The sequence below is a fragment of the Drosophila suzukii genome, chromosome 3 (genome assembly GCF_043229965.1).
Source record: "Drosophila suzukii chromosome 3, CBGP_Dsuzu_IsoJpt1.0, whole genome shotgun sequence".
NCBI classification, from domain to species: Eukaryota; Metazoa; Arthropoda; class Insecta; order Diptera; family Drosophilidae; genus Drosophila; species Drosophila suzukii.
Window position 1 is genome coordinate 14,425,357 of NC_092082.1, and position 11,373 is coordinate 14,436,729.

At 38.4% G+C, this 11,373-nt stretch overlaps 3 protein-coding genes across 5 annotated transcripts in view; 1 reads left to right on the plus strand and 2 right to left on the minus strand.

Moving 5' to 3' along the window:
• Positions 1-11,373, minus strand: part of NT1 (Neurotrophin 1) — a 128,497-nt gene that overhangs the window by 75,206 nt on the left and 41,918 nt on the right. The window lies entirely within an intron of this gene.
• LOC108005739 (nose resistant to fluoxetine protein 6) lies at positions 921-8,427 on the plus strand. Its single transcript, XM_036814872.3, has 6 exons — positions 921-1,161; positions 3,432-4,032; positions 5,766-6,615; positions 6,850-7,215; positions 7,275-7,818; positions 8,017-8,427. The coding sequence occupies exons 2-6, from the start codon at positions 3,663-3,665 to the stop codon at positions 8,146-8,148; spliced, it is 2,262 nt and encodes a 753-aa protein (XP_036670767.3). The 5' UTR covers positions 921-1,161; positions 3,432-3,662; the 3' UTR covers positions 8,149-8,427.
• Positions 8,678-10,541, minus strand: LOC118877249 (uncharacterized). 3 transcript variants are annotated; one of them, XM_036814876.3, is made up of 6 exons: positions 10,372-10,541; positions 10,231-10,319; positions 10,033-10,167; positions 9,609-9,964; positions 9,391-9,536; positions 8,678-9,336 (listed from the first exon to the last, which is right to left on the minus strand). In XM_036814876.3, exons 1-6 carry the CDS (start codon positions 10,476-10,478, stop codon positions 8,724-8,726), a joined length of 1,446 nt encoding a protein of 481 aa, XP_036670771.3. In that variant the 5' UTR covers positions 10,479-10,541; the 3' UTR covers positions 8,678-8,723. The 3 variants fall into 3 exon arrangements, with proteins under 3 accessions (XP_036670771.3, XP_070852225.1, XP_070852227.1); XM_070996124.1 differs by having other exon boundaries at positions 10,231-10,303; positions 10,372-10,517; XM_070996126.1 differs by lacking the exon at positions 10,231-10,319 and having other exon boundaries at positions 10,372-10,519.

The following is an 11,373-nucleotide window of genomic DNA, read 5'->3' on the forward strand; positions in this document are numbered from 1 at the left end:
AATGTATTTTTAAAAATGCCGGTTAACCTACAGATCCTGTATTTATATAATTAATTAAAGCATTTATGTTTCCACTTGCAGAAATGGTTATGGGTTTTTAGTTGTGGGAAGTAAGTGTATATTTTTTCAAAACATTGTATTGATAAAATTCGTAAAAAAAAAGGTTAACTAGCATATTATTATTTTAGGATAAGCAGATGAGTAAATATTTCATATAAGAAATGCATGATAATTATGAAAAATTTTAACATTTTTTTATTGACCATAAAACGATGGAAAATTACAATAAAATGAATGGTCCATGAAATAGTTTTTTTAAAGTCACTCAAAGTGCGTTGTTGGATTGAAGCTCTTTGGTCGAATGATTGATTGAAGGGTCTGGACCGTCCGAGAAAGAGACGGGGAAAGAGCCATAAAAAGAGAGAGAGAGATTTTAATGTGCGTGCAATTGACGAGCGAAGAGCCGAAGTCGGGGCAAAAAATACGACTACTGACCACTGACAATCCGGACTGAAAACTAAAAACTCGGACTCGGGCGCGTAAGGGAGTCGGTCGTCGGGAGTCGGTCGTCTTTTGTTGATCTTGAGACTGAAATTCCAATTGTTGATTTATCTCTCGGCTGCTGCGCTGCCGACTGCGCAGTCCACTCAGTTTTGACCAGCGACCAAGTTTATAAAACTTTGAGCCAAAATGCAGCGGCGCACAGTTGTTACCAAAACGTTGCACGCGTCGTGGCCCTCATCAAAATATTTAAGCGAAAATGAAAACGAAATTCGGTTAACGTCAACAGAAGCTGACAAAAGGCAGAAAAAACCCAAACAAGTTGCAGGGCCAGAGTAAGCCAAGTCAACTAAAAAAAAACAAAATAAGACAGAGAGGCAAGAGGCCAAGAAGAAAGAGTGGGCAATATACACATATGGCCAGATAATCTGTTGTGCAGTGCGTTTTATCAGCCAGCGAAAGAAACGAAAACGAAAGTCGGTCCAAGTCGAGGAGTTTTTAGTCTCCGAAATACTCCATTCCAGCAAAATCGGAGACACGCGGATCTCATCTCGGTAATGTCTCAATAAAAGTAATCTTAACTGCCGCCGGAATGTAGGAAAAAGTGAAAATAAAAGCGCTCAACGGGTTTCGAAAATCAGCCAAATAACATAAATCAAAGTAAGTTGAGTGGCAGTTTCAGCGGGTTCTGTGCTCTGTGCAAATAAGACTTGTTAATTGGGTTCTGATCAACACGGTCCCCCACAAACAGTGTCCAATAAGCTGGCCATTAGTGTGGATCCCCCACTCTCTCTATACTATACTCTACACACCAATTCCGCGAGTTCGGTTCAGGAGTGTTATGTAAATGCAGATCAAACATATTTCGAAACACACCAATAGACAAAGTCCATAAATATATATATATGCACATATATCCGATGGGCGTCGCGCGTTGCGCTTGCCACAAAAGAAGCGGCGTCTAAATTATGCAAAACCAACAAAAAGATCGCTTAGGAAAGCGAGAAAACGAGCAAAAAGCGTTAACCATGCACAGCGAGAAAAAGTAGTGTCCGTAATGAGATTCCAACGTTCTTGATTATCTTTGATTGTAAATATAAAAACGTTGAAACTTACAAAAAAACAATGTTGTTAACCCAAAAAAGTATTTTATAAAAAAGAAGGTTATTATAAAGAATATATTAGAATATTCTATAAAAAACACAAAATTTTTATTTTATTTATAGTTTTTTTTAAAGTATAATTAAAATTATAGATATCAACAAATTAAATATACAAAGAAATGTGTCATATATATTTTTTTAAAGCAAAAATCCTTATCAGTGTATTTTAATTCGAATATTGTCAAAAGATTTTCTTCGTTGATTGTGAAATTGGTGTTATATTTCAATCGAAAGCATGCATAATATTTCCAATTTGCTTTTCAAATTAATGGTTATTTAACTACTTGTCTTTAAAAAGAGGTGTTTATATATTCATGTTACACATTTAACAAGAAGGCCTTTAGAGATTTTAAATAGGAATTACAATTTTAAAGCCAGCCTTTAACTACTAATATTAATATTCCTCTGCATAAGGGTAAACAAAAATTTCTTTTGAGTCAAGTAAACTTTTTTAATACACAGCTTCTTGGTTTCCTGGCTTCCTGTAATAATTCCTGTAATAATTGTAACAAGCCAAATTTTTCGTCTTTATCCATTTCCTTCATAGCTACCCAATTTGTTTATTTGCCTGCAAATTGAGTGTGCCGCATAATTCTTTAACCGCATTCGTCTGTCAATTTTGATTACGCGCACCTTTAGTCATAATAAACAATAACCCGTGAATTATTACGTATGAGTGAGCTGCGATTGTGTGTGAGTGTGTCAAAGCGAAAACGAAAGGCCAGCAACAACAGTTTGTCGATTGTGTGTGGTCAGCAGTGGCGTCCAATTTGAGTTTGGGTCCAAAATCAATCGAAGTACCGCTGCCGGGCTGCCGGCTGCGCTGCCTTTGCACCTGCGCAGACCTCACTCCGAAAGAAATAACAACTCAAATCGAAACTCAACCCGATACTCGGCCAAAAACTCAAATTCGTCGCCGGGCAACGAAGGCAATCAATTGAACCTTAGTCTCCATTTGAGTCGCACTCCCAGCGGAATTGGGTTGAGTCTCATATCGTCTCGATTTTTGTTTATCTTTTTTGCTGCGTTTCAAAAACTTTTACTCCCCGTGCCGTTTGTTTGTGGCCTGGGATCCAATACAATCAAAATAAAACGCAAAATTATTAACGCCTGTGTTAAATGTTAATTATTACATAAGTTTCTTGGCCTCCTTCAACGATTGTTTAACCGGTAATTGGGTTTACAAGGCGTATGCGTAATATTCTAATGAAATCGAGGATGAGCAAAAAGGCTTACAGTGCGTGTGTTGCGGATTTAGTTTGTTTACTTTTTTACACAGCAAAAATAACTTATTACCTATAAATATAACAGATATTTTGACGTATTTAAAATTACAAAGAAATCACATGTCATAAAAAGATATATAAAATATAATTAAGTGCTGACCCAATTTGGTGCTATATTTTGCCTCAGCGCATTGCAAAATCTTTTTTTGCGGACTTACTAATAGCCAAACCAAAGCTGCAATTCATTCATAATGAAATAAAGACGTTATATGTTAATTATTGCTCAAAACGCGCTCCCATTTTCTTGGTTTCCTCGGCAAACGAAGATTATTTAACCGGCAACCATTATACACCGCGTATGCGTAATATTCTAATGCAATCGGCAAAAAAACCAAAGAGGCTTTTTAGCGTGTGCAATGTGTGTCAGTGGGAAATTAATACAATGCGTTTCGAGAGACGTGCCTATTGGCCACCGATGGCCGACGAAAGTTTCTCCCCATCAATTGGCAAGCCAATATTAACCAATATCCATATACCACAGGTATCTGGATCCGGGAGGGACGAGGAGAGGCGTGGCCAGGTGAATCGCAGTCGAACGCAGTGCGGTGACCTTCGGCAAACGGCGGCGGCAAACAAACAGCAATCAAACAAGCCATTTGAGATAGCCAAACAAGCGCGGTCCAAATATCTCGCACAATATACGCGCACCCGTACTAACAACGAATAAATAGGTATATAGATATAAGCCAAGGTGACTAAGTACCGCCGCAGCATGGAGATCAGGCGCACCTCTCGACCGTATCTTTGGGTGCTGCTGATGCTGCTCGGCCTTTGGCTGGGTTTGGTTTTGGCCAAGGGCGCCGACAATCAGACAACCCCCACCACCACCACCTCACGAACCTGGCAGCGGTATCAAAGTCAGTCGCTCAATGAATCGCAATCGATGGCCGAGGAATTGGAGATTTTGGAAACCACTTCGGATACTTTGAGCCACTCGCCCCACGAAACCCATTTGACTCGCACCTCCGTCATTTTCGGACTCACCAAAGTGGCCAACGAGAGCAGCGTCAGCCAAAAGTGCCACGCGCAGCTGCGACAAATGCAGCGCGGCATACTCGGCAAACAGCCATGGGCCATGAAGGGTGAGTCGATAAAATAATCCGAAAATAATATATATAATTAAATTTCAAAGACCCCAAGGAGACCCAAAAGTACAGATACAATTTCTTGCCTGCTTTGAAAACTATAGATTGAAAGCCTTCAGGGAAATGTAATTAGGTTGATGCAATGTTCGGCAAGGGCTTTTAAAAAGTTTTAAGTTTTCTTTATAGGACCATTTGATAAAATACTGACATATTTTATTTATAAATCTGCAGAATAAAATCCTTTCCGGGATTATAGAGAATAGATGCCATTATTGAGATAAAGCTTGCTCTGGGAATTTTCCATAATTGGAAAGATTTGATCTGAAGTAAAAAAATATTTGCAAAATGAAAACAAAATAATCCTTGAATAAAATACTTTATTTGAAGTGTCAATTACTGAATGGGGCAAAAATATTATTTGTATATCTATTTTATAACATTTACCTAATGATCTACATATTTGCTTTCTTATAAACTGTTTATTTGTTTAACTACCTATTCCTTTTTGTTTGATCTTTATTTCGACAATTTTAACTTAAAACAAGGAAGAACGCTATAGTCGAGTACCTCGACTATCAGATACCCGTTACTCAGCTAAATGGAGATATGCAAGCAGCAAAGCGAGATTAAAATGCGCCACCTACCGGCGGTATATAGATTTAAGCGTTATGGGCGTTAGAGTGGGCGTGGCAAATTTTTTTTTGGATCAGTCGATAGGTATCGACGAGACCAATACATTTCAGTTAAAATTTTTTATCTAGCTTGAAAATTGTTGGCGTCACAGGTTTTTGCGGTTTGTGGGCGTTAAAGTGGGCGTGGCAAACTTTTTTTTGAGTCAATCGATAGGTATTGATGAGAACAATACATTTCAGTTAAAATTTTTATTCTAGCATCAAAACTGTAGGAGCCACAGTTTTGGGCGGTTTGTGGGCGTTGGAGTGGGCGTGGCACATTGCTGAAACAAACTTGCGCTGCGTAAGAAGCTCAGGAATCTGCACGCCAAATCTCAATAGCCTAGCTCCCATAGTTTCCGAGATCTCAGCGTTCATCCGGACAGACAGACGGACAGACGGACAGACGGACAGACGGACAGACGGACAGACGGACAGACGGACATGGCTAGATCGACTCGGCTAGTGATCCTGATCAAGAATATATATACTTTGTGGGGTCGGAAACGCTTCCTTCTGCCTGTTACATACTTTCCGACGAATCTAGTATACCCTTTTACTCTACGAGTAACGGGTATAAATATCGCTTAATATTTTTAAGTTACTAGGAGTGATAAATATATATTTCACAAAATCAAAAGTTTTCTATTGAAACTCGCACCTACCGAAGTTCATGACTATAAGTGAACTGTAAAACACACACCTCAAATAACCCATTAAGATAGGCCAATGATTCATTAAAAACTTTCTGTACAATAAAGTGTGGAAATATTTTTTGAAGTATGTATGTACCCGGGAGTACTCTTATAACAACAACTAACTAACAAGTTTTTATTTTTGAACCTTGGATTAAGTAAGTCCCAAGAATTTTTATGATTCATGAACACAATGTAGTTGATAAACCAATAGCGGCTTTAGCAGTCAGTTAGGGACAAACAACAATTAGGAACGTATTCGGATTGTAGATAGAACCCTTGACCACAAAACTTTTTTATATCAACAAGTACTTAGAAACATACGTTTTCTCCACCATTGAAATTTCATTAAATTTTCCCGTAGTTCTGGATGCGTCGGGAACGAAACCCTCAGGCTTTGTTTATGGCCAGAATTATTGGCTGGGAAGTCGGGAAGCTTGTCGCGGAGTCCAAAGACCCGTGGGCATAACCCTTTCGAAAAACTTTGATCGAGTTATGCACTATGGAATTATCACCCAGCAGGCGCCCTTTGATATGGATTATCGGGTTTTATATCTGCGACATAGTTCCCCCTGGCAGGTTGAGATAAAACTAATGTCCGAACAGATTATCCACATTGGTTTGTGCCTTCCGAGTGCCTGCAACTCAGAGGAAGTTAAGAATCTAGCCCAGGACTACGTAGCTGGGGGGATGTTCACTGAAAACGATATCTTCGACATCCGACCGGAAGTGGTTTATATGAAGGATCTCCAGCTGAGGGAAGAATTCTTCGAAAGAGCCAGCTTCAGGCTTTTGGTGGCCTGTGTCTTGGTAACCGGAGCTCTGATGCTTTGCGCTCAGCAACTGACGGCCACCAAAAAGTTGGCACCTTCATCTGAGGAACCAGATCCTGGTTTAGCACCTGCGGAATCGGAAATCTGGAGAGGACTCAACTCTCTACTGCAAATAGAGAAGTTACAGAAGTATATACCCTGCTGGGATGTCCCCACAAATTGGGCCAAGATCTTTGCAGTGCGGGAGAATTCTCCGAATGACATTCCTCTGATGAATGGACTGCGATCTGTTTGCGCCATCTGGATTATGGTGTTCCACGTGGTGTGGTTCATGTACTTCACAGTTCACAATAAGACGGTGCTCATATCGTATGCAGAACAGGCCTTCTTCCAATACGTTTCTTCAGCTCCTCTGCTCGTGGATGTCTTCTTTACCATCAGGTGAGTATACTTGGAGATAAAAAGTTTTGTTTTTTTTGTATAATCTCCTTTCCATCAAAAACTAAAAGCAAATATAGGTTTATATAAAATTAACCCGTGTTAAAGGTTTTTAGTTATAATGTATAGGCCTCTGGAGACAGTTTTTAAACTAGACGTTTATCTATATTTTGCTTTTATTTACTTTATTTATATCTTGAATTTTTCTTATTTCATATACTTTATATTTTTTTTCAGTGGCTTCCTGCAAACGTTCAATTTTCTGCGGAACTCTCAGCAATTTGAGGCCGTTCGTCGGAATAGCCTCAGTGAAAATTTTAAGCTCTTCGGCAAACTGCTCTTCCATCGGTATCTGCGTCTTGGACCACTTTACTTGGTTGTCATGGCCACCGTGGACTTGGTCTATGCCTATATTGGAGATGTCTCGGTCTATCATATAAATGAGAGATTCGATGAGATGTGCTCCCGTCACTGGTGGCGAAATTTGCTCTTTATTCAAAACCTTTTCGACCATCGGGACATGTGCGCCAATTGGAGCTGGTCCTTGGCCTGCGAAATGCAGTTCTTTATCTTGGCCAACGCACTGCTGTTCCTCTATGTGAGGTAAGAGTTTAAGACCTTTATAAGGAAATTAAAATATTTAAAATATTTTATTTAAACAGATATCCTAAGGCAGTCAAAGCCCTGGTGGTCTCATCTTTTGTGGCCACCATTGCCTGGTCTTATAGCATCGGCTTGAGCATCAAGTTTCAGTTGTCCTTCGATGCAGCCTTTGCCACCGGAACAGAGATCTACACATCCCCCTTTGTGAGGGTCCTTCCATATATCCTGGGAGCTGCAACGGCCTGGTTACTGCAGGAGAATCGAATCCAGTTGGAGATCAGTGAGCCCAAGGAACGTTTCTGCTGGCACCTGGCCCTGTTGGTGTTCTTCGCCTGCATTTACTCGACTGTGAAGAGGGACCTGGGACCTCTGATGGCTATCACGCTTTTTGTGATGGGTCGCCTGTTCTTTTCGCTAAGTGTATGCTGGATGATAGCGCGCAGTTGCGGTGGGCGGGGGGTGTGGTGGTCACGTCTGCTGGAGGCCAAGGGCTTCCAACATGTCAGTCGGCTGTCCTACGCTATATACCTTCTCAACCCGCTGGTCATCGCACTATTCTACAGTTTAACCAACGCCAGTACGCACGCAGATCCCTTCATGCTGGTGAGTATTAAGAATATCTCCAGAGATTTTAAATCTTTTTATAAAAGGAGCCTGAAAGTATGCTCTATAAATTATATATTGTCCTTCTGAATTTAATCTTTGGGCTTTTGTAGTATTATATATCGTAGCATACTTTTAGACACCTCTTATTAAAAATGTTTAATTTCGTATTTTTATTAATTTTCTGTTAAACTCTAGTGCGTTGTCACCTGCGGCTTTGCTGTCATCGTTTACCTGGCCTCAATCCTCTTTTCCCTGTCCTTCGAGCTGCCCTTCAGCAATCTTTCCAGTTTGCTAAATCGTCGGCAGAGCAAGCCGAAAAACGCCTAAAGATGCTAGCCCTAAATTAGATCGGTAAGGTCACCGCACACGCCTCCATCTGACAATTGTGATCGCTTTCATGTACAACTACTCATCTTAACCGAATCACTAGGCTTAGTCTTATCTTAGTCAATGTTACACATACTAATATAAATACCTTGTAAATCGGTGGAAACCATTCTTAATAAGATAATCCCTAGGTATAAAATAACTCTGTTACACGTATTGTATGTAGTTAAACACATTATCACGCCCCAGCATAGAATATACAATTTTCGACAACACTAACGAATGGGAATTATTTATTTCAACGTTTGTATATATTTTGATAAAGGTATATAAGAATAAACATTTAGATGTTTCAATGTGTACCCTCTTCATATCTGCATTGAGGTAACGATTCTTAATTGAATGCAGAATCCTTTTATATATGTTTAAACATAATGTTTGAATATTTATACAATTTTTTAGCATAACTTATTTTAAGGAATGCTAGCCATACAATTTTGTAACACAAAAAAATTAGAATGTTTTTGAAAAAAAAAACTCCCTTATTGTACTAAATAATGTTATAGTATTATACTTTAATTATTATTAAATAAGTCGTAGTAACCGACACATTTGTCGCACTTCTTCAGAAATTCAATACGAGAATTCGGGTCAGAAGAAGCAAAGAAATACCGCAAACGCCTTAAAATTTCCGATGATTGCTCTTCAATTTCATCGAAGTCCCATCTTGGATAATATCTTCTTATACTCAAAATTATCTGATAAAGAACGGATTCCGTCGAAAAATAATATTTCAGAAGTTGGCACATTTCTTCCCTGGTGTTTTCCACAAAAGTTTGCGTGAGCTGTAAAATAAGTTTGAAAGTTTCGGGTTCCAAATGCTCAGACATGCTGGTAATCAGAATTTCAAAGGTCTCCAAGCTAACGATATGTTCTCTAAGAAGCATGCCATAGACTTCCAGGTTAATATCTTCTCCTTTCACATTAATTGTGGTGATTTCTGGAGAATCGGGTACATCAATGATATTCATGGGTGTTTCAGGTAATTTTCTTAGTTTTCTCTTTTTCTGAATAGGTTGAAAAAGGTTGTCGAGCTCAACTTTTTCGGGAACTCCATTGGCACTACGTATAATATCCACTTTGCCTTCAATTCGTGCAGCTTCCTCAGATATCTTGTCAAAAACGCTTCTATAAAAAGTGTACTTAAATTAATGTAAATGTAAATGTAATACTTTTAATTACCTTTGCTGATTAATCAAGATACTTGCACAATTTACTTCTTTGATCATTCTTGATGCCAGTCGAAAATTATTTACAGTATCCGTAAATAGAACTAAAGAATCGGAAAGATCAACTATGTCACAAGATTGCTGTTCGCTATCAGGATTCTATTAAATTTAGAATTAATTAAATTAGAATTAATTAAATAAATGTTTAAACTGTTTAAGGATGATACCCACCAAGAGCAAACTGAGCATCCGTTCACATGTGCAAAATTCAAAAACCAATGGAAAATCAAACACATTTTTTGGTTTTTTACGAGTAATAAGCGTTTTGGAAGCTAATGCCAAGGAGTCGGGCGTTATGGAGTAATCCTTGATTTTTGGTAAAAGTCCCGAGCAAGGCCGGTCTGTGATGGAATACGATTTAAGCTCAACCTGACCATCAATCAGTTTATACACTCCACGATGCGGGGTAACCATTAAACCTTGGCGAAAATCTGGCAGCAACAGAAACTCTTTCCAGTTTCCACAACATGAGTTTTGAGTCACATACGCCATGCAACAGTCGATGCTACTGGCTTGGCCAGTTTTGTCTTGTAAATACAGTTTTGATTTGCTTCTTAGTGATAAGTGATTTCAAAACCCTTGTACATATATTCACCCACACAACGTCGACAACGGAAAACAGGATACAGGTGCCAGGATCTGCTTTCCTCGGCCAGCTGTGGATTGCTCACATTGTCCACTATCATCACAAAAAAGAGGGACGTTAAAGACTGTCCATTTGTGTACTTTCCTGGTATAGAAAATGCATCACTTTACTTGAAATTGGTATGATTAAAGATGAATATTATCTTACGTTGATCCCAAATCCAATAGAACATGTTAGTATTGGCTTTGAACATGGACAACTTCCGTTTTAGAACCTCTGTCTGATTAAGCGTTAGCCTGCCCACCTTGTTTTAGAATTTTTAATATTACGAGCTTCTTAACTACTTACAAATCCCAGGTTATATCCTCTCCATGACTTAGGATCTCTGCAAACTTTTGCTGCACTTCTCTGACCGTGGGAACTAAAGTTGTATCTTTATCCTTTGATGCACTCATTTTTGCAAACTTCTTCGCTCTGTTATTTTCACTAGTTGCACATTGCAGATGGCAGTTGCAACACAATGCAAATATCGATAGCCAAAGTTGTTGAGAACTCTTGAATATTTAAGCAAAGTATTAAACACTAACATGGTTTTTTTAAATGATTTGAAATAAACCACCTTTAGAATTTTTCTAATCAGAAAGCTCTGCCTAATAACAGTACACTACGTTTATGGTCACCCCAAATATCGGTTGAATAACGATTATGTTCGTTTTGTTCTCTTTTCTTTGAACTCTGAGGCGTAAGACACTGGTTTTTCAGACTCCGAACATGAATAATTTGTTTGAATTCGGTTATTTTGTTTTTTGACACTTTATTAACAAATATTTATACTTATAAGAATTTCTTGAAGGCAATTAGATCATCTTCATTTATTTTTGATTGGATATCAAAGATTATTCTCCTTATATTATCATCCATAATAACGAAAGAAACGCTTTGGCTTGACATTACCAAAATACATATACATATACAATTTAAGAAAATTATTTGGGAGACTAATAAAAACTTTTTCGAATCAAGATGTATAATGGAGTTTTTAGAAGCTTCCCCTATAGATTCGGGTGTTAGACAGTGTTTTGGACGGTACTATCATCTAAAAAATATATTTTTTTAATTATTCAAGAGCGTTAGATTTCCTTATGATTCATACATTCACCAACTCATTTACGACAACGGTCGACTGGATTAAGATACGAAGATTTACTTAGCTTGGGCAGTCTTAGATCGTAAAACAGAAGTTAAATTTGCATCATAATTTTAACTTCCAATTGATACCAATCAAATCATGTGAGTAAACCAATTTTTAAGGCGCTTTCCCTTAACTTATTTTAGCCTACTCATATCGAT